Source organism: Carassius gibelio, chromosome A18 (genome assembly GCF_023724105.1).
Source record: "Carassius gibelio isolate Cgi1373 ecotype wild population from Czech Republic chromosome A18, carGib1.2-hapl.c, whole genome shotgun sequence".
In the NCBI taxonomy this organism is placed as follows: Eukaryota; Metazoa; Chordata; class Actinopteri; order Cypriniformes; family Cyprinidae; genus Carassius; species Carassius gibelio.
This window is the reverse complement of record NC_068388.1, coordinates 10,075,911-10,099,745: the sequence shown is the minus strand read 5'-3', so window position 1 is coordinate 10,099,745 and position 23,835 is coordinate 10,075,911. Positions and strand designations below refer to the sequence as shown.

Below are 23,835 nucleotides of genomic sequence, written 5' to 3'. Positions count from 1 at the left end.
AGGAGGTTGAACTCATAGGTTGAACTTGACACCAATAACAATCACGTGAGCGGAAGTCTGTGACATCATCAAAACAGAGTACGCCTGGGTAGCGTCTGTTACCCTGTTTAGATCACTACATTTAGGGATCATTTGAATCGCAAGCGCTATGTTCCGTTTCATGCGTAGCGTTTGTCGGTTAGACTGACCGCTCGGTATCGAGTGCGAGGACTTTGTTTTTTTCCTCGATAGGCAATATCGAAGGAAGTATGGTGGAGCAGTCGGATCGCGCTCCGCTGCTGGACTGGGAGGAGGTTCCCCCACCCGAACTTGCCCCAACGGCTCCATCGCCGGAGACTGAGGATTCAGTACATTCCGGACTGTCTAGTTACCCGATCGAGGGTGGTGCACGGGCAGATATCTCCCTGAACACAAGCCCGGCGAGAGCGAACAGCGTAACAGCTGTTTCTAGTGAAAGTGCACATTCTCCCCATAAATACAGCGGCCCGGGAAGAGATGCTTCCGCCACTGATGAGGAGGGAGACTGCGCCTTTCATGGACTGTCAGTCAGGGATCGGAGGATCACTGGATGGGAAGAAAAAGACCAAATAGTTGCAGTGTTTGTTGTGACTTTCGACACAAGATCGGGTGAGGTGAAAAACTGTAAAATGTCTGATTGAGGTAAAATTGTAAATTATAGATGATGATGAAAAGGAGAAATCTAATTAAAAACATGCTAAGTTCTTAGAAATATCCTAATTATAATCGTGATGGTGTCATAAAGTGTGGATTACATTACATTATAGCTATTATCTACAAATATAGTATATATACTATACATATTATAAACTTCCCAATGATCTTGAAAAAAGGGGGTCTTCTCTGCTTTATTACTTTATGGCAACTTAATGGCTTCTTGTTTGTTACTAACACTGAGAGTTTTAAATGACTATTAATATTTAAAAACATAACAAAAACATGTTTATATATATATATATATATATATATATATATATATATATATATATATATATATATATATATATATATATACAGATCTAAAAAAAATTAATTATAGAAATGAAACATATAATATATTTCCCCACATGGGAGATTGTTTGGTCAAATCACATCTAAGAAAATGAATACACTATGAAGTGAGAGTTGTATGAAGTCATATAGCTGTTTTTAAGACTTCCTCTTTTTTTCAAAGGGAGTTCTGTGGGAAAAGGCATTTAGAGAGTTTTTTGTTCTTCTGCAAACACTGTTTGATTAAAACCTGGTCCAACAGCTTCACAATTGCTTACATAATCCCACACTGTGTCTTTTACAGGCAACATGATAGAATGGTGCCTACCTCAAGATGTGAATCTGGAGGGAGTAGAGTTCAAGTCTATGGCAAGCGGCTCTCATCGGATCTCAAGTGACTTCATGTGGGAATCTCTTTTATAAATACCACTGGATATATAAGAGACAGGGCATTTGTAACATTTTGCTTAATAATGCATATCTGTACAGACCTACCCTCCATTATTTGGAAAAATAAACATTTTGGTTTAATTGGCCTAAAATTAGAAAGCTTTAGTACTACTATTACTACTACCACACACACACACACACACACACATATATAGTTGGACCATTTTAACCATCCAAATCCTTTTTAGAAAAGTCAACTAGATAGCTGAAATAATATTCATTTAACATTTCAAGTTTAAAAATTTAGTCAATTTTTATTTCATATCACATGTTACATTTGCCCTGGACCATACAGCCATTATAAAATCCTTTATAGTATCTATCTGTTATTCACATTACATTTGAACCAACAATCTAGAGGTAGAATAAATGTTTTGAATCCGGATATTGACCATGAAAAAAAATTATTTTGTGTTGTAGTTGTGTGCCCCCCCCCCCCCCATCCTGTTTCATAAGATTCAACCAATTGTTTTTTTTTCTAAAGAGTAATTCATTCAAGATATCCATTTGATTAATAGTTGCATGTTGTCATCCAAACAGCTTCAATTCGTGTGTATGTATATAGATGACTCCAGATTAAATGTGCTTGTCTGATTATGTAGATATTTTCGTAAAGGCAGTTACTTTGGACTAGCGTGCTTTGCCAACATGCCTGTGGAGAGTGAGCTGGAACGAGGAGCTCGGATGAAATCTGTAGGGATTTTGTCTCCTTCTTACACACTGCTATACCGTTACATGCACTTTCTGGAAAACCAAGTTCGGTAAGTGTATGCTTGCTTCACATTTTACCTTGTTATGTCTCTTTCTCTTACTTTTTTGCATGCATCATTTCTATTTTAAGATGTTTTTATGTATTAACATAAGCTCTGGGTTGCATGCAATGTGACAGGGAATTTGTTTAATTTAGAATCACCTCTTCTTCAATCAGTTAAGGTAGTAATATGCAGCATGCAGAATTGTAATATAAAGGACATCATGATCAACTGTGTTAAAAATGTCTGATGTTTAATGTCTGCATCTAAATAAAGCAACTTCCTGTTAAGTGCAATGCATTTTATGACTACAACAACAGCCAGCACATGGTTTCTTCCAGGCACCAGTTGCAGTGTCCAGGTCAGTACTCTCCACTGGAAGCTTTCTACGAGGATAAAAAGGCAGTGTTGCCCTCGGGAGGAAACGGTTTGGTCACAGCCTGCCCGACCAGTGTTCTTGGGCCCATAGTCAACCGCTGCATGCATCCAGAGATGAAGGTTTGAAGATATAACCCAACATTATCTGCCACTAATCAAAGCTTCAGCCTTTTGAAGGAGTTCCATTAAATATGTTTTAATGACAGCAGTATTTGATAATTCAAATACTAATTCAAATAAGATCATTTTTTAAGATTCTGAAGTAATCTAGGCCAGCCCACTTTGGGAATTTCACGTTACTGATCAACCAGCATTTAAAGCATGGGAGAGTTCAGAAAGAACTATTGTGAGACAAATTCCTCTGTTTACAATCCACAAGATCCTCTATTGTTAAAGAAGAATTCCATATGAGGAGATACCCCTTGTTGAACTAGATTTGGATATGATGTTAGTTAAATAAAGCCTTGTTCAGTTTTGAAGATGCACATTCTAAATCCTTGTCTATGGTTTTTATTATGGTTTTATGTCATGATATCTATTTTCTTAGAAACTTTTAGAGCCTGTATAATATACGTGATTTGTCTCTCTGTAATTTAATAAGAGACCGTAAGCACAAATCATGCCTCTTCTCTGTTCTCTGTCCACCTCCAATCAGATCACACACCCGGCTGGCTGCATGTCCCAGTTCATCCGCTTCTTTGGAGAGCAGATCATGGTGCTGTGGAAGTTTGCTTTGCTCAGGAAACGCATCCTCATTTTCTCTCCTCCCCCTGTCGGTGTGGTCTGCTATCGGGGTGAGAGCAGAAAACCCATTTACATGCACATGGCTGTACTAACCTCTCTGCAGATTTTTCCTTATCAAATTAAAGATAGCTTGAGAATCCAGTGATAAAGATCTTGTCCATGTCTTGGCATTGTCATTGATTTGTGCATTTACTATGTTTTTGCTTTGCATCTTTTAGTATACTGTTGCTGCTGCCTTGCTAATGTGTCCATTCCTGGGATGGGCGTGTCTGTTCCGGAGTTCCGCCCCTTCTTCTACATCAATGTTGCTGACATTGCCGCTCTTGAGACTGAAATGTCTTATGTAGCTTGTAAGTTTCTCAGTCAAGAGGAGGACTAAAGTTGGAGGCAAATTCATAATTCCACAGACACAACAGGGTTTAACCTTTGTAAACAAATGTCCAAAATTATCATCGCTCTTGGTAGCGGGTTTAGGAAATAAGAACCTTTGCTTCCACCATAAATATTAGCTGGTAAATTAGTAAGAATGTAACTCTGTAATACTGTAAAAAAAGAAATCAGTGATTTTTATTTGGGTTCTCAGGTACAACAGAGAAGATATTTGAGGAAAAGAAGGAGCTGTACGATGTATATATTGACAATCAGAATGTAAAGACACACAGAGAGAGCCTCCAGCCTCTGCTTCGACTCAACAGTGCAGACCGAGAGAAGTATCGCAAGCTCTGTGAGCAAAGGTACCTAGGCGTTTTAAAAATCAAGGCCCATGAGAACAATAGATCAAAAAATTAAGAGCTAAAAACATATGATGATGTTGATATCATTGCAGGCAGTTGCTGCTGTACTCTCAGGAGGTGGATGGAGACTGCACATCTAATGAGGAAGACCTCTTCATTTTGTATGTGATGGAAATACACACCTCAGCACAATGATAGAAGTTTATCACATCTGCAGATTTTAATGAGATAGAAAGAATGTTTGGAAGAACACAATACACTTTTTGTGAAACCTTCTTTAACCTTGCTTAAACTATCCATCTATCTATCTATCTATCTATCTATCTATCTATCTATCTATCTATCTATCTATCTATCTATCTATCTATCTATCTATCTATCAATATACATATATACATATATAGATATAGTTGGAAAATTGATACTATATTTTAATACTTGAATTGTGAATAGTTATTTTGTGGATTATAAATTTCATTACAGTTCAAAAGTTCAGGATCAGTAAGTAAGATTAAGCTCTCATGAGCACTAAAGATGCATTTATTTAATAAAAACAGTAAGATTGTGAAATAGTATTAAAATGTAAAATTACTGTTTTCTATTTTAATGTGTTTTAAAATGTAGTTTATGTAGCAGAATTTTAATCAGCAGTCATTACTCCAGTTTTTAGTGCCACATAATCGTTCAGAAATCATTCTAATATCATCATTTGCAGGAAACGTATTATCAGTAATATTACATTTCTTATGTTAGTTTAAATGAAAACCATTATACTTTTTTTTCAGTTAGTATAGTAGAATAGAAAGTACAAAAGAACATAATTTATTTAAAATTGTAAATGTTTGTCTGTCAGTTTTGATTATTGTAATGCATCCTTGCTGAAAAAAAGGAAAATTTCTTAACAAACAACAAAAAAAATACAACTTTATATAATATTATTGCATACAGTATGTTATTTTATACTGTCACTTAAAACAAATGTTCCTAACTTACTAATATGAAATCCAAAATTTCTTAAGTGTAATATAATATAAATATAGCTATGAAGCACTTAGTTTTTCTGCCATTTCTGTTCATTTTATTTTATTTTATTATTTTTGTGTGTTTTTTGTAATGCAAACCAATGAGAAATTACTGTTTATATCGCTGTAATTAATCTGTATGGAATTTCCCCGTTTGTGATCCAGGTTCTTCATGGAGCAAAACAACAGAATCTTCCAGACCCTGTCTGAGGTGGCGGGGAGCGCCGATCCTACCCTGAGTGCTGAACATATGAGAGCCATGGGGCTGGATCCTCACAGTGACCGGGGTTTTCTCATCGACCTGCTGGAAATCTATGGCATTGACGTCATGCTGGTTATCGACAACCCCTGCTGCCCGTAAGACTCTTTCTCTGCCGCTTTATCTGGAGCTCATTTTCTTTGAGGGCTACAACACACTGCCTACTGATTACCTGCTTTCTTTTCTCTCTTTCTCTGGCTTGGCTATCTCAGGAGCCATTCCTGACCCTTCTGGACCACACTGACACTGCCAACACCAAAAGGTGCACTCTGCAGCCATTCAATCCATTGACGACAGTCTGCTTGTCTGTTTATCTGTGTGCTTCGTATCCTTCCAGCCATCTTGGATTTCTACTCGACTCTGCCCAAGCTTGTTTCCAAAACACAACGATCTCTGTGCCTCTCTCTACTGCTTTTTATTGTGTGGTCTTCAGTTGTGACTTTGTCCTTCTAGCCAGTGCTGTCTGGGGGAACTGATGTGAATATAAATCTGCTTCCCTTGAACACCAGAGAATTGGAAAACCAGTCCATCAACCGAGCAACTCTCACTTCCACATTGGATCCACATATTTTTTTCTGGAAACACCGGTTTGGTGAAGCCTGCTTTGAATGCCATATCTGTATTTCTAAAACTTTTATGGATGTTGCAATATATTACACACAGTACTATGATGGTGAAGATTTTCACAATCAATGGCACATTTGTTGAACTTAATCACGTGCATGTGAACATTTCAATTTGGGAAAATCAGACATCATTCACTGTGTTTGTTGTGTTATTTGTGATCTATTGTGCATGGAAAAATAGACACAATCAGTTTAGCTGCTGTAGTTTGGAACAGAGCTTATTGACATATATATGAATGGGAATGAACAATAGTGTAGAAGGTTCTCAGTCATTCTCATTTCATTACCCAAATGTAAGCTGATGAATGTGACTATCATTTCGATGCTGTCTACGCTGTTATTACCCACTAAACGGGTATCATTGTGCTAAAACAGGCCTTTAAACACTATCACTGTTGGTATTGAATGTACATCATACATTTAATGCACAGTCTGATGCACATATGATTTATACAGATGCAGAAATGTTACAATCAGCTTTTTGAGGTCCTTAATTTGCTCTAAAGAAAATGAATGTGATTCTATTGCTGTCAGTCATCAGTGAATGCTCCTGATTAGTACTTGTTAAAGACTTTGAATATGTATATACTTGGGGTTTCTTATTTAAATGTACTTGGGTCAATCAAATCTGGATAACTGCAGCAAACTGGCCTCACAAGACCAATTGATTGTGGTTTTGTGTGCATTTATATGTTCATCCTGTGAAAACCCTACCTGGAAACGTAATTATTCAAATTATTTATAAAGCTGCATTAATCTATTTGAAATTTAATGGAAATGTGACCTTTTGAGTTTACAGTTTCTAATCTAATCTACTTTTCAACCTTCTAATAAAATAATGCACAGTGATAATTCATTACTTGGGAATGAGTGCTGGCACTCAGAGGTTTGTCAGTTTGATGGATGAAGTTCTTTAAATTATATTAATTAAAAGATTTAAATGAACAATAAATAATACTGTTGCTTATAAACTAGATTTGATTAATGTGATTTTTTTTTTTTACATTTCTGATCTATCAGAGAACGATCTGTATTATAAATCTTTCAAACCATCCTCTTGTAGGATGTCTGTTGGTTATGTAGTGTCCTATTGTAAAAGAATTGAGAATGTATATTATTGTACAGGTTGAATTGTCTGGTATTGTGTGTGTGTGTGTGTGTGTGCAATGTTTTTTGCAAGTTATCTAAGTGTTATACAAATCTTTGTAATAATAACAGGCTACAGGAATGTTGAGTTGTACTTTACTGGTATCACAAAGCACTAATCTAATGCCTCTTTCATACACTACCTACATAGTAATACAAACTAACAGCTTGTGTCTGTTGTTTTAAAGCCAGTGATTCTTATTCACTGCCATTTTGAAATAAATGGTTCCTTCTTTTCTATCACATGCTTTGTTTGTGGAGTATTTGGGGGTTGTTTTGAGAAAAACAAAACACTGGGTTACCTAAAGATTATCACAAATGCATGGGATAGTCTTTAAAAAAAAGCAAAATAGCAAGTTCTTGAGCCATCTTTTCAATCTTCATGATAATATTACGTTTTTGGAAAACAAAAACAACAACAAACCCTTAAAAGTTAATAACCTCATTCCATGTGGTTGAAAAACCATAAAAATTACACAATTTAACTGCCTTTTCATTAAGGTCCATACTGAACACAAATTGTTCAGTTGGAGTATGGTGACCTTTATGACAACTCAACGTTCATTTGACCGGTATGTTTTCTGGTTTTGTCAGGCTCCTCTCCACACTTTTACACAACCATCATCCCGGCACTGTTAGCGCTGAGCCTGTGCAAGCTGCTCTCTGCACTGCAAAAGAACCTCAGTTTCCGTGGCAACAGTTTCACATCCACAGACATTGTCAATGTCATAAAGTCTGCACCTTACTGTTTTATCTTATACAGTGCTTATACATTCTTATTATTTTATTAAAATAATAATTATTGAAAATACAGAGAGTTACTGCAACCCAGAGGAATAAAACCGATTTTTATTTACTGAAGGTCTCCTGGGGTTACAATAAATTAAATTCAGAAACCTTAATTCAGGAAAGTAGTAACCTAAATTCAGGAAAGTAGTTTAAGTCTTTGTATCTTTTAATTGTGAAGATTTCGGCTCACATTTAACAAAAACCCACCAATTCACTTTCTCAACAAATTAGAATATGGTGACATGCCAATCAGCTAATCAACTCAAAACAACCACAAAGGTTTCCTGAGCCTTCAGAATGGTCTCCCAGTTTGGTTCACTAGTCTACAAATCATTGGGAAGACTGCTGATCCGACAGTTGTCCAGAAGACAATCAGTGACACCCTTAACAAGGAGCTTCAATCATTCATTGCCAAAGAGGCTGGCTGTCCACAGAGTGCTGTATCCAAGTATGTTAACAGAAAGTTGAGTGGAAGGAAAAAGTGTGGAAGAAAAAGATGCACAACCAACGGAGAGAACCGCACCCTTATGAGGATTGTTAAGCAAAATCGATTCAAGAATTTGAGTGAACTTCACAAGGAATGGACTGAGGCTGCGGTCAAGGCATCAAGAGCCACCACACACAGACGTGTCAAGGATTTTGGATACAGTTGTCGTATTCCTCTTGTTAAGCCACTCCTAAGGCGTCTTACCTGGGCTAAGGAGAAGAGGAACTGGACTGTTGCCCAGTGGTCCAAAGTCCTTTTTTCAGATGAAAGCAAGTTTTGTATTTCATTTGGAAACCAAGGTCTGGAGGAAGGGTGGAGAAGCTCTTAGCCCAAGTTGTCCAGTGTTAAGTTTCCACAGTCTGTGATGACCTGGGATGCAATGTCATCTGCTGGGGTTGTCACTGCACACCTTTACCAAGAAATTTTGGAGCACTTCATGCTTCCTTCTTATGAACAACTTTTTGAAGATGCTGATTTCATTTTCCAGCAGGATTTGGCACCTGCCCACACTGCCAAAAGCACCAAAAGTTGGTTAAATGACCATGGTGTTGGTGTGCTTGACTGGCCAGCAAACTCAGCAGATCTGAACCACATACAGAATCTATGTGCTATTGGCAAGAGGAAGATGAGAAACGAGATAAAAAAAAATGCAGATGAGCTGAAGGTAACTGTCAAAGAAACCTGGGCTTCCATTCCCCCTCAGCAGTGCCACAAACTGATCACCTCCATGCCACGCCGAATTAAGGCAGCAATTAAAGCAAAAGGAGCCCCTACGAAGTATTTTTTTTATTTTTATAATTTATTTATTTATTATTGTGCTAAATCATTCAGGGCTTTTTAAAGTAATAAGCTAGATAGAATATGGTCATAGCTGCTGCATTTTGGACTAGCTGGAGTTTGTTTATTAAGACTGCATAACAACCACCCAATAAAGCATTACAATATTATTGGTCTTATGAAGTGTTCTAATAGTGAATTGGTGGGTTTTTGTTAAATGTGAATCATCACAATTAAAAGAACCAAATACTTAAACTATTTCAGTCTGTGTGCACTGAATTTATTTAATACATATTTAAGTTTAATTACTGTAATAAAAAAAACTTTTCCACGACATTCTAATTTATTGAGATGCACCTGTATAAACTGTCTTTCTAAATATCTCAATGTAGGTACACTGTTTGCACAGCACAGTCCATCATTCTCTCAAGCATGACCGGTGCAGCGACAATTGTTCCTCCTCAAGAGGAATATAAGTTCCGCGTCAATTTTGTCGTTTAAAGGTGAATATTTGCTACTTTACAATTGGAATAAAAGTTGTTTTATATAAATAAATCATTTTGTAGTGGTTCTTTCTTTTTATAATTTAACACTATTTATGTCCGTAACGATATTGTTGTGCCTGGATCTTCTGTACAGAGTGGGATTGAATTTAGAGACGGACCGATTCCAGTGCATGCGCTGTAATATATAAACAGACCTGACAGCCTGATGTAACTTACACACTTTTGTCAGTAAGCACGGTTATTATTTATTACATTATACTCGCTTTTAGTTATTCATCGAGTTGATTTGACAGCTATGGAGGTTGAAAACTTCGTTTCCAAGACGCTTGAGCTTCTGCAAGAAGAGAGAGAAGCTGAATTAGAAGAAACACGGTAAATGACACACACAAACAAACACGCGCGTTGATTTAGCGATCGAAATGGGAACATTACATAGATTTCTGTTGTTTTTAATATACAGCTAGTTATACACTTTTTAACCTAAACCATGCCCTAATCCTACCCCTCACAGAAAATGTTCTGCATTTTTACAATTTCAAAAAGCTTAAGTTTACATTATTGTTTTGATAGTTTTGCAAATGAGGACGTTCCCAAAAGAGGTTTTTGGATATTTTGTCAGGTTTTGCTCACTTTTGGGTACAAATTTGTCCCCAAATTATGGTTAAGTACAGTCATGTCTGGAAATTTTGGTTGTGACATACATTTTGTGTTTCGCAAAGTATGCTGCTTCGGTATTTGTAGATTATTTTTCCACGTTTCCATGGTATATTGAAAAACAATCATAGGAATATCATAAGTTTTAAAGGCTTTTTTTGGCCATATGTTTTTAATAACTGGTCAATATTTACATCGTTGACCCTTTATTTTCATAACCTCTGCTGTATATTAGCTTCTGGGCCAAATCCTGACTGTTGGCAATCTATTCTTGCATTATTAGTTCTCAGAGTTGATCACAATTAGTGGGCTTCTGCTTGTCCTCTCGCCTTTTGAGGACTGACCACAGGTTCTCTATGGGATTGGGACACGGGGAGTTGTCTGGCCATGGTTCCAAAATAGGGCTCCATGATAAATCGCATGCGATTTATCCTGCAGCCCTAATCCAAAACTTAAATGTAATGATCTTCAAGCCAATTCTTTAGCACTCTTGCTTTGTGACATGGTGCTCCATTCTGCTGGAAAATGCACAGATCATCACCAAATTGCTCATGGGTCATTAAAAGAAGTTACTCTTGCAGGATGTTTTGATACCCTTCTTTATTCATGGCAGTGTTTTTGGGCAGCTTCACTGTTGGCACATCACGGGACTCATGGTAGCGTTCATGTTTTCTTCTCCGAACAATCGATTTTCAAATGTCAGAAACAGGCGGAAGGGAGCTTCATCAGAAAAAAAAACTTTGCACCAGTCTTCTGCTGTCCAATCCTTGTACTTCCTGCAGAATTTCAGTCTGTCCTTGATGTTTTTCTTTGAGAGAAGTGGCTTCTTTGCTGCATTTCTTGACACCAGGCCGTTATCAAAAGTCTTGGGTTCACTGTGGATGCAGATGCGCTCACATCAACCTGCTGTCATTCCGGAGCAAGCTCTGCACAGCTGGAGACATGATTCTGTAGCTGGCCCCTCAGGAGGAGATGGTCCCGGATCTTGCCGAAGCAAGAATTCTTCACTGCAGTCGATCCTCTCTTCTTGACGTTCTTGATGGTCTGGTAAATGGTTCTTTCAGGTGCAATATTCTTTGTAGCAATTTCCTTGCATGTGAGACCATTTTGATGCGAAGCGATAATGTCTACATGTGGTACCCATTGCTAACAAGAACACAATGATTGGAAGTGCTGCTTCCCTCCTTTAATAGCAATCAGTCTGCTCTCACAATCTAATTAGTATGATTGTGTTTTTACCTGACTAGTACTCATTCACACTTTCACATGTGCTGCTGATATGATTAGTCAAATCATGTTAGCTGGCCATTTGGTTTCAGGATCAAAAAACAGTGACATTTGTGAAAAATGGCAATTAAGTTTTTAGCAATTATTTCAAATGCATCTGATCACTTTACAAAATAATTTAGAAGCAATGTGAATGGACACCACAACAGCTAAAGCAGCAAACTTTGCAAAACACAACATTTATTTCACTGCCAAAACTTTTGGCCATGACTGTAGACACACACACACACACACACACACACATATTAGGGGTGGTGAAAAAAATCGATTATTGATTAATCGCGAGTATGTTATGGACGAGTATGAATCGATTATTACATTTTCAAAAATCGATTTTTTTTTTTTTTTTGCATTATTTTATTTTGTAAAAAAAATTGAAAAACCAGGAGCGAGCAACCAACCGAACCACCCAGCTCTATCTGGGCTCAAAGCGTGTGGATTTATTTTGGTTTTCATGGCAGGAGCTCTAACCCTCTTGGCGCCATGGTCGAGTTTACTCGACAAGATGCGGCACTGAATAAAACGGCCGATTTTGTCAAATAGGGTGTCAAATTTCACGCGACCTCCCCTGCACCAGATAGCAGACATAATACTTAATCTCTGACTCAAAAAAACGTAATGCTCCTTAACAAAATCTTCGAGAGCGCATTGAATCAGTGCGAAAAAAAAGCGGAGCTAGTGTGAGAGTGAGCCATTTTATCTTACCAATGTTGTCAACGTCAGCGAGTATTGGCATTAGATTATTATTATTATTATCATTATTATTTTTATTATTATCTAATGGCATCAATAAAGCTTCAATAAACCCGCAATGAAGTGTTGGGACTTCTATTCGCGGACACTGATTCTGAAGGGGAATATCTGTATCCAGAAGATGACGGTGATATTGAAAGTGAAAGTACACCAAGCACAAACGGTGAATCCTTTGCCCAATGTAAATGGTCCTTTGCCAAATGTCAGAGGTGTGAACAATGTTTGCAGGGGTCGGAGTGTTCATTGCGAAATTAGCAGGCGTGTTAGTGTTGCGGGGACGAAGCGGGAGATTTTTTCCGCGCTAGACATGTATATTTGTCTTCTGACCGCACCTCTCCGCAATCGCGGCGACAGTATTGTAGTGGAAACTTTGTCTAATGCCTCTGGGTATGTTAGACGAGGTCGAAATATTCATAGGACAGTTAGGAGGCAAGGTGGGGAGTCGCAATGACACTGACAGTAGTCCGAGCTGTGCACACTCGGTGCGTGCGCGAGGCAGATCTGGCCGCGATGCTCATAGCAGAAGCAGAGGCGATGTGACACGGGGCATAGATTTTGAACTAAAAAGGTCTTGTCTACTTGTGTTTGTGTGTCATATGAATAATATATATGTGCCCCATACATGGAATCAGAGTGCCTGCTGCATGTAGTAAACTGAAAATCCCAACCGCTACATGCATTCGGTTTGTTTCTACCATTTATTAGTAATGATTTACACAGTTTGTTTACTACTTACTGTTGTGAAATGGAAAATCAATAATCGTTAATCGAGAATCGTTAATAATCGAAAATCGACTGTAATCGAATCGGGACTTCAATAATCGTAATCGAATCGAATCGGGAAATCAGACAGATTAACCACCCCTAACACATATATATATATATATATATATATATATATATATATATATATATATATATATATATATATATATGAGACACTTGTTCTATGTTTGAATTTAGATATCTATTTGTTTCCATAATTCAAATCTGTTCAGCTATGAAAACCTTACTGATTTTTAAATTTCTTTTATTGTCAGAGCATGGCAGGAGAATTTATCTCTCAAGAATTTACAGCACAAAGGAGTGTACCTGCTGAAACTTCAGATCGCAAGCCAGCATACTGGCATGTATGGCAGACTTCTGGTAGTTTTTGAACCCAGGAAGAGTATAGGACCCTCAATTCTGCCCAGCAACACCTTCGGACCTGGTGAGACATTCTTATCTATTGAAGTACTTGATTTCATATAGTACTCTTAACAAAGCACCTGACCAATGAGCAGTGTTGTGCCTGAACGCGTTCATTGAACGATAGGTTAACTTTGTTCAATAGGGTGCCAGATTTCTATAGAGCCTTCCAGGCGAAAAACCGGCTAAAACACACCGTAAACAGTTTTAATATGTAGCAGAAAAACACCCAATCTGGCAACACCAGCCACCAGTGTCGCACCTCCGTCCGCTGAATGCGTGACACTGCGTCATCAAAAAAAAAAAAATCATGGAGGCGACAGGTCATGGTTTATGACAAGGTCGGTGAGAATGGGAGACAAAGCATTAAAGCAACAATGGGGAAATGCTGTCCCCTTAATGCTAATGTAAACCCTGGTTGGATAAGGATTCAAAATTGCATATGAAGATGAAATCTGACGCATAGCTTCATTGTTAAAACTGATAAAATAATTGCTGTCTGTGATTCTATATGGGCTGTTGCAATAATTTTGAAAAATAATAGCTCGCAGCAACATATGGAAAAAAAGAACTATGAACTAGTTCATTTTTGGAACTTAGTGAACTTGGTTCAACATTTTGTAGTTTGAACTATGAACTAAACTAGTTCATTTGAAAATTTATGAATTAAACTTTGAACTAGTTCATGTAGAAAGTGAACTTTCCCAACACTGCCAATGAGCCACTGCACTTTTCAACTCCAATATTATTTACTATTGTCCTCTGCTTCTAGGTGATATTATAGGTTTGTATCAGTCAGAAGGTCAGGATCAGCCATCTCAGCTGGGTTCAGGTGTGGTGACACGTGTTGCTCAAGCTTCACTGACGGTGGCTTTTGATGACACGCAAGATGGTATGAACTTGGACAGAGATGGACTTTACAATCTAATGAAGCTGGCAAATGATGTGACCTACAGGAGACTGTCAAGGTATGTACGTTTATCAGTTCATACAGCTTGTATCATTAAATATTAGTTTTTTCTCAAAATTTTAGGATGTTTCAATAGTTAAAATTAGTTTTATCGAAAATGCTTTATATGCCCTGGTTTATTGATTTTGCATTTGCAATATGTATTTGCACATTAAATTGTATTTGTGCTGTATTTCATACTTGCAGTGCCTTAAAGTCTTTAAATGGATACAGCAGTGGTCCTGCGTCTCACCTGATCAGTGTCCTCTTTGGTTACTCAGAACCAGGGATACTATCACATCAGCGTAAGCACAAAAATGGAGTGACATGTGAAAGGGATCTAAAATACAGACGGGAAAAACACTTTACCTAGTACAATGGGGTCTTAGACTGTTTGTATTTCTTTTATTTCAGATGCACTGGAGTTTAGCAACACTGGGTTAGATAATTCTCAGAAAGAGGCTGTGTGCTTTGCAATATCTCAAAAAGATGTTGCAATCATACATGGACCACCAGGAACTGGCAAAACCACTACAGTGGTGGAAGTAATCCTGCAGGCAATAAAACAGGAACAAAAGGTGAACAAGATAAACTCTTTTAATCTGGTTAATTAAGGTATAAATTATTTGAGGTGGTATAGATGCAGTATTGTGGTGAACATCCAACATCCATGTTGACAGGTCCTTTGCTGTGCTCCTTCCAATGTGGCTGTGGATAACTTGGTGGAGCGCCTGGCAAAGAGCAAAGTCAAGGTTTTAAGACTGGGACACCCAGCCCGCCTGCTTGAGTCGATTCAGAAGCACTCGCTGGATGCGGTCCTTGCACACAGTGACAACACCAACATCATTTCTGATATCCGCAAGGACATGGACAAAGCTTTTGTAAGATTTCTTTTTATTTATCGGAATTGTTTTGAGCCGGCCGTTCAAGTGGTACATTTAGGTACAAAAAGTGTTTTAGCCACATTTAAAAATTACACAATTTACATTCAACAATTTGTAAAATTTTCAATATCACAAGCAAATTTTTTATAGGTCACTTTTTTCAAATTTTTTTATGTGCCGCTGTAAAAATTTACTTATATCAAAAAAAAAAATGTTTTTATGGAACAGTTTATTGAACCTTCAGACAAAATTTGTTTGATGCATATGATTTTATGATTCAAATAGCATGATATAAGAGAATATGGAGTTCATATTTTATCATCAGAAGCCCAAATTGGGCAAAAATATGCAATTTGGTGCAGTTGCTGACATTTAAATGACCAAAAAGTAAGATAAAATATTGATAGTTTGTATCATATTGCTATCTTTATAAAAAATAAAATGGACTACATACGTAAAATGAACATAAATATAATTTGTCTCTCTATAGCTGCTTGTAATTCATCTTAGTAAGATGATATGTAAACACTTACTTTTATGATCAAAGCTCTGTAGTTTTAATTGTATGGAGCAATACAATATTGATCGAGAGATGTGTGATTTGTTACTCACATTTAACATGATTTTTCTAAAAGTGATAAATGGATAATCACGTAAAGCACAGTTGCTTAGTTGCATCTTAAAATATTAAAAACAATATAACATAAATGTAAAAATCTGTCATTTTATGGAAAAATATATGTCCCACTCCTGAAGTGGACCATTTTACAATTACCGTATTTTCCGGACTATAAGTCACACTTTTTTTGATAGTTTGGCTGGTCCTGCGACTAATTTATCTAAATAAATTTGACGTGAACCAAGAGAAATGAACTAAGAGACATGAACCAAGAGAAAACATGACCGTCTACAGCCGAGCGAGGGCGCTCTATGTTGCTCAGTTCTCCTCTAGTCTACACTGACGACATAGAGCGCCCTCTCACGGCTGTAGACGGTCATGTTTTCTCCTGGTTCTAAATAAATGCGACTTATAGTCCAGTGCGATTTATATGTTTTTTTCCTCATCATGGCGTATTTTTGGACTGATGCGACTTATACTCAGGTGCGGCTTATAGTCCGAAAAATATGGTATACTAAAAGTACAGTGGTTTATGAGGAGTTTTGAACAAAAAATAATAATAATTTAGATAATTTGATAGAATATAAGAATATTTTATAATTTAGAGACCTTTATAAATTTGCATATCATATGAGTAATAAATAAATAAATAAAGTGCATTGACAGAATGAAATGAAGAAGGCTCGAGACAAAGGCCAACGGAGCAATCTGAGACAGGAAATCAGGGAACTGCGGCGAGAGCTGAGGACCAGGGAGGGAATGGCTATCACTCAGATCCTGAAAAGGGCCGATGTTATTCTAGCAACTAACACTGGTAAGTAAAACTTTCTTAACAGTCATCGATTTTATTAGGGTTCTGTTTGTTTGTTTATGCCTGATTTAAACTCCGATATGATTGATTTGTGTAATATAGGAGCCTCTGATGACGGACCTCTCAAGCATCTTCCTGCTGATCATTTTGACCTGGTGGTGATAGATGAGTGTGCCCAGGCTCTAGAGAGCAGCTGTTGGATCGCTCTGCTCAAAGCACGCAAGTGCATACTGGCTGGGGATTACAAACAGCTGCCACCAACCATCAAATCACAGAGGTATGAAGGAAAGGGAGTGTGTCTGTACAGTTGTGAATTATCTGGTTTATGGGATCTATTCTTGATGAACTCTTTACATTTTCTTTTCATGATATATACTTAACATTTTCATCAATATTTCAGATTATGAATATTTTTCTTACATGAATGTTTAGTTCAAATGTTCTCACATAATTATAAAATGTTATCCATGTAATAATTGTTATTTATATCTTTCACAGTGCTGCATCTAAAGGCCTGTCTGTCAGCTTAATGGAGAGGCTGATAAAGAAGTATGGAGACTCAGTGGTTCGAATGTTGACCACTCAGTACCGTATGAACAGTGCCATCATGCAGTGGGCTTCAGAGCAGATGTATGAGGGCAAACTGATTGCACACCCTTCAGTGGAGAAACACTTGCTTAGGTGTGTCATGTAAAATATGTTAAACGTTTTAATTTGCACTATTGGCCATGTACAGTACCAGTCCACAGTTTAGGATGAGGTGCAAGTTATTCAGCAAGAATCTATAAAAAGTAATTATATAATGTTACAATTAATTTTGCTAGCAAACTTCTATATAAAGAGGAATATAAATATAAAGATAACGATTGCATCTTAAACAGAGACCTGGCTGGTGTTGCTGATGTTGAGGAAACCAGAATTCCCCTTCTGCTCATTGACACTGCAGGCTGTGGCCTGAATGAGATGGAGGATACAGATGAGCAGTCCAAAGGAAATCAAGGTTGATGTCAGCTCCAAACACAATGTTAGTGCATAAGCTATGCAATGCCTTCTGAATGTTGTTTTTATTGTCTAATTCCCCACAGGAGAGGTAGACATTGTGGCTCTTCATATAAAGGCACTTACCGAGTCTGGAGTTCATGTCAAAGACATTGCGATTATAGCACCGTATAATCTCCAGGTGAGGTACTTTTCAAAGAACTGATGTGTAAAAGAGCACGTTTTATATACTGTGTGCCTGTAAAGCATTGCATTCACTGCTGTTTCAATATGAATAGCACTCGTGCATTGAAAAATTGTTTGATTTCGTCTGTTTAAGGTGGATCTTTTGAGACAGAAACTGTCCCATAAATATGCAGAGCTGGAGATCAAGTCCGTTGATGGCTTCCAGGGCAGAGAAAAGGAGGCAGTGGTGTTGTCATTGGTCAGATCCAACAGGAAAGGTACGCCAGAGTTTGTGCTTTAAGACGATTCAATTTGACTGACTTTAAATATAAATGATTTTTGTCTTTATTCATTCATCCTCATGTTAATTCAAACCTACATGCGAACATATACTCCCAAGGTGAGGTTGGATTTCTCGCTGAAGACAGAAGGATCAATGTGGCTGTGACTCGTGCCAGACGCCAGCTTGTGGTAGTGTGTGATTCTCAGACTGTTCGAAAACATGACTTCCTCAAATCCCTAGTGGACTATATGTCTGAACATGGAGAGGTTCATACTGCCTTTGAGTACCTGGAAGACTGTGTGGCACAGAATTACACCCGTGATGAAAAGGACAAACAAACCAACAGCAAAGATGCTGCATCTGCGAAACAGAAGCCCAAGAACCAAGGCAAGAAAACAGAACAAGAACCGAAGAAAAGTGCGAACAACAAAAGTAGAGGAGTGAATCAGTCCAGTGTTCAACCTGAGCAACATAAAAACACCAATTCCCAGCATCCGAAAGCCAAAGATGCTGATCGGAGAAAAGAGATAAAGGAGCAACTTCTGAACTTTCTGAAAGACTCAAGCAAGACAGAGCTACAGTTTCCTTCCACGCTAAACTCTCATGAGCGTCTGCTAGTCCACGAGCTCTCTGAAGAAATGGGACTGAGGCATGAAAGCCAGGGAGAAGGGAAAAACCGTCACATCACGGTGTCCCGACCTCCATCAGGACTAGAAAAGTCAGTGGAGCCCGAACAACCAGACGTGACTGCATGTACAGCAGCCAAGCTACAACAAGAGTTGCAGGAAGGACCCTCACAGCCAGCTGTTGATCTTAAGAGCCTACATTTGGAGCGAATGCGCCGGGAGCAGGAGAAACGAGAGGAGAAAGAGCAGCAAAAACAACAGAGTTCGAGACGGGAACCGGATGCTAATACGAGTAAAAGCCAGTCTGTTAAGAAACCCAAAGGAACTTCCAAAGGTTTGTAATCTATTTCTAATTTCTGAATTGTTACACTTCATAGTCAATATGTGTTTGTTTCATAGGAAACACTAAGATAAAAGCAGGAGTCACCGATATAGCTGCAGCTGCCATGCCAGATGATGATTTTGATGCTCTCATCAATGCTGTGGTTAAAGCCGACAGCGTCTGCGCTTTCGTGAAGTGCAAAGCCAGTGTCCTGACACTCGGGCAGCTCTGCCTCTACTGTAACAGACAATACTGTCTGAGTCACCATATACCTGAGGTAATTGCTTTTTTATTTTATTTTAAAGGGGTCATATCATGAAGAACCAATTTTTGCTTTATCTTTTGAATCGTGAAATTTGTAAACAGACTTTTACTTTGTTCCCAGTCTAAATTGACCATTTATTGAATCCAGGGTATTCGGTAATCAGAACCATGACCTTTACAGTCATGATGTAATATGGAGTAAGCTCGTTAGATGCTATTATTAATAAACACACAACACCCAGTGTTAGAAACCAGTGGCTCAAATTCTTTTTAACAATGGTCCTAATAATATCAAGTGTGAAAAGGGTTTTGACATCAGTCTTAAAGGGTTGAAAATAGTCATCAAAATATACTCTGAAATGATAAAAAAAAAGTATGATATGAGCTTTAAAACCTTTATACTAAATGTATTTCGATGCAAGATGTGTTTGAAATAAAGTATTGCCTTTTTTTAGGTGCACGGATGTGGAGACAAAGCAAAAGCCCAAGCTAGAATGAGGATAAGTAAAGAAGGGGTGCTTTACGCAGGAAGTGGCAAGAAGGACAAATCTGTGGATCCAAATAAAAAAGCATATCTGCAGAGAAAACTAGACTCTAAACTCAAAGATATGGCATCTCAAAGAAAAACTAAAGCCAAAGACGCAGAGAACTGACATTCTAGGAGACACTAGATCAATCTGATTCTGTTTAATTTAAATCTGATGGTAATTCACTTGAAGAATAAGTATAGAAATATTTCTATGAGCACAATCATTCTGGCTGTTATTTGGCTAAAAGTTTCTTGAATAAGGCCGAGAACAGCTGCTATTTATTACAGATCTACACTGGCATGGTTAAATGATAAGCAAATCACAAAGACTGAAAAGTGAGTTTCTCAATGACTTTGGTTGAGCCTACTAACCCTAATGCTAGTCTGAAATCCCTGTACATGATTTATGTCTTTCAGAATTATTATTTATTATCATTGGTCCTCTGTGTCTCAGTGATTGATGCATTGATTATTGATGTCATATGTAATCTCCCAGTTATCTCTTAAAGCTCAGAAGAGCACGGGCAGATAGATCATAGCTTTGGCTTGGGTCCATTTAATTTTGGATTTAATATATTTAGTCTCCATACAGCATGTGCTCATGTAGCTTGGTATATTGGTCCACAAGAGGAAATAAGAGACTGAGCTCCATGGCTGCAGTTATTGGAGGATTTGCATGAAGAAATGCATTAGGAGTACTTAACACGACAATGTTTCTAACAGCCTTATGACCAAAAAATATATATGTGCAACAGCTTTTGGTCTTTGTGAAATGCTTTTCAATTGCCCCTCAAGCTACTTAGAGCTAAAAAAAAGTGTTTTCTTGCAGAATGTGTCACTGAATACTACATTAAAAACAAAAATGTTTTTTTTTTTCCTGTGTGTGCTTGTGGTCTGATTTGATCAGCTTTCCTTGTACAGTGCACATTTTAATGTTGTGACAGAATGGATTTTAAAACACAATTTAAAGATAATTTAATTTGTCAGTTTACGAGCATGGTCTGATTGAAACATTTGAACTAATAGAATTGCAATATTTGTAATACTGTAAGTACAGTAGTAGTAGTTTTCTTTGGCTGTCCTGTGTGACTTCCAGATGACTCCGGTAGATGAAACTCTGGGCTTGTAATGCTAAGCCCTAAAAATAGCTCTGCAATGTTCTGAATCAGGAATAGCCATTTAGCTCAAGTAGATAGTTATAAAGTGGAAATATCCTTAAAGGAATATGAAACATGCTCTAGGTTTACATTGTTTTTCTCATCAAGAAGTGCTCAGCTAAATTTCAACTAAACTGAAAACTATTTATTTATTTTTGTGCATTGATGCCTAAAAAGCATCAAAACTTAAATCACTTTATGTTCTGAGTGAGAATAACAAATATGAGTATAGTATAAAAAAGTGAGTTAGTATAACAAATCTGTTTCAACAGTTTCAAATACTGGCAAAATCAGGTAAGCTTCCAAAACTCAAACATAATAGCTTATACTCACTGACACAATAAAAAATAATGATAATCAACTTTAAAAATAATTGTAAATCAAAAGTCTAGATGCTAATTTGCTTCATCTTTGTATTATTATTATTATTAATTGATGTACTCTTTTTGGTCATCCTTCATTCATTACGGACACATTAAAGTGCATAGATTTTTAGTGTGCTCCTCTCCTTTATCCTAGTGGCAAAACAAGGAAAGATTCTCTCTGTAAACTTCTCTTTAAATACTGCCACCATCTGCAGCATCAGAAATGGAAACCTTTCCTTTATCATACCAATTTCTGTGATTATCTGTGTGTATGGAATTATATATGCTTAAATAAAAATGAACGCAACTTTATAAAATTGAACGTAACTTTTTCAGAAACTATCAAAAATATTGCATCACAAAAGAAGAAAAACAATGAAAATATAATATAATATAATTCCATGTTCCTGTAGGTATAGAAAGTGTAAAGATGGCATTATTGTTATCCCTTGAACCAAAATTTTTTTGACTTTGTAGAATGCATGAACGATTTCTAACATCAACAACGGATTAAGGCTGTTCACACAAAACACTTAACTCCACTTGACACTGTGTTAAACAAGGCGCTCATGTGCAAGACGCCAAAAACATGAATAAGAAGTGCCAAGAGGCGCATGTTTACATCGAAAAGAGTTTAAAATTGACTTTTACACAGTCAAATATGATAAAGGAATATGAAGACAAAGGTAAAGTTATCAATGGGTAACATGGGTCACAGTAACGCTTTATAACAACTTTCATTAATAAATCATTAACAAACTTTATATAATGCTTAATAGATCATTAGTTAATATATGTTGAGTTAGAAACGTGAGATAATGTTCTTGTTAATATTTGCTAATACACTAACATTAGATAATGTTCAAATGAATCATTATTTCATGTAAGTTAAAATGCTTACAAATGTCATTAAACTTTCAATTCCTTATGATCAAGCACTTATTTAAGTTCTACAAATTATTTTGACAGATGTTATAAAATGATTAAAAGCTTGTGGTCATATGATGCGATTTCAAGTTTTAATTTCTCTTTGGAGCGTTGAGTTGCAAAGACTAAAGTCTCAAATCCAAAGAGATATTTTTGATAAAAACGGCTCGTTTAAACACGCCTCCACGTCTAAGTCAAATGCCCCTCAAATGTTCACGCAAAGAAGGAAGGCCTAACCTTTGATTCTCGCTGATGCCACCGGTGTCAGGTCGTGGAGACACTGTTTTGTTGTGAAAGCAAAAATACTTTGTTTGGCCTTCCAGAAGGCACAACTAGAAATCGGTGGTTAAATTGCATTTACAACACTGTTCCAGAACAGTTCAACCCAAATATTTAGATGTGTGCAGCACATTTTATGGAGGACTGTTTCCTGATCCTGGGAGAGAAGACTACAATGCCGGCTGCTCTGACACAGTCTGTAAGTACGTTTACATATGTAAAAGATTTGCCACTGATGATTCAAACGCGAGTTTTGAGCAGTGTAGAGCAACGGTTCTCAATTCCAGTCCTCACACCCCCCGCTTGGCACATTTTGTATGTTATTTTATGGCTTCAGACGTTTGTTCTATTCAAACATAAGTGCCCTGCAAAGTGGACATCACAGGATATTCAGCCATGATTCCACTTCGAAGCAAACGTTTATGTTCCATTCAAAGTGCATTGATGTGTGTGAGACGTGAATTTAAATTCTATTTATTATCAGAGGTATATGATATTATACTTGTCCATATGTGAAGATGTTGCGCAGCGAAAATATGTGAATGAATGTTCTAAAGTGAAGTAAATTGGATGCAACAAATGGCTAGTTTGTAATGGGTTTTATTGTTTTTGTCATGTCATGTCAGTGTTCTGACTGGGACACGCATCACAGTATGGCAAGGGACATAACATTTCCGTCAAACACTTGAGGTATTCGGCCAATCACAAAGCACTGGATAGTTGGCCAATCAGAGCACACCTCGCTTTTCAGTCCGATGAGATTTGTAAAAAGCAACGAGTTTCAGGAAGGCGGGGCATAGAGGAGAAACAATCATTTTTAATTAAATGAATATCTTGTTTAATGGTATACTGAAGAATAGTATACTAATGTGAGTGTAGTTGAGGCGATAAAAACTTTTTTTTTTTTGCACTAAGATTACAATCTGTTATGCCTTTAGCAAGCATTTAGCTAATCAGCCACCCTTTACACAAACATTAGATAAAAGTCCAATGACACACAAATATAGTAAATGATTAGTCATAGTTTATAAACATTTACAAATTATGAATAGTTTCAACTTTAGATTGGCTTCTGCAAAAACAAATGATTAAGAAA

General features: G+C 37.2%; 2 protein-coding genes across 5 annotated transcripts; both read left to right on the top strand.

The window, feature by feature from the left end:
* Positions 1-50: 50 nt before the first annotated feature.
* LOC127934156 (DENN domain-containing protein 11) lies at positions 51-7,362 on the top strand. 4 transcript variants are annotated; one of them, XM_052531342.1, is made up of 11 exons: positions 52-627; positions 1,313-1,412; positions 2,061-2,219; positions 2,552-2,708; positions 3,244-3,382; positions 3,551-3,682; positions 3,916-4,066; positions 4,159-4,227; positions 5,254-5,445; positions 5,560-5,609; positions 5,685-7,362. In XM_052531342.1, the coding sequence occupies exons 1-10, from the start codon at positions 249-251 to the stop codon at positions 5,570-5,572; spliced, it is 1,491 nt and encodes a 496-aa protein (XP_052387302.1). In that variant the 5' UTR covers positions 52-248; the 3' UTR covers positions 5,573-5,609; positions 5,685-7,362. The 4 variants fall into 4 exon arrangements, with proteins under 4 accessions (XP_052387300.1, XP_052387302.1, XP_052387301.1 ...); XM_052531340.1 differs by lacking the exon at positions 5,560-5,609 and having other exon boundaries at positions 51-627; positions 5,801-7,362; XM_052531341.1 differs by having other exon boundaries at positions 5,560-7,362.
* Positions 7,363-9,830: 2,468 nt separating this feature from the next.
* On the top strand, positions 9,831-20,886 carry ighmbp2 (immunoglobulin mu DNA binding protein 2). Its single transcript, XM_052532156.1, has 15 exons — positions 9,831-10,050; positions 13,413-13,582; positions 14,333-14,528; positions 14,717-14,814; positions 14,924-15,087; positions 15,190-15,390; positions 16,679-16,826; positions 16,926-17,100; positions 17,322-17,504; positions 17,705-17,823; positions 17,909-18,003; positions 18,142-18,265; positions 18,388-19,230; positions 19,296-19,495; positions 19,938-20,886. Exons 1-15 carry the CDS (start codon positions 9,974-9,976, stop codon positions 20,133-20,135), a joined length of 2,991 nt encoding a protein of 996 aa, XP_052388116.1. The 5' UTR covers positions 9,831-9,973; the 3' UTR covers positions 20,136-20,886.
* The last annotated feature ends 2,949 nt before the right edge of the window (positions 20,887-23,835 follow it).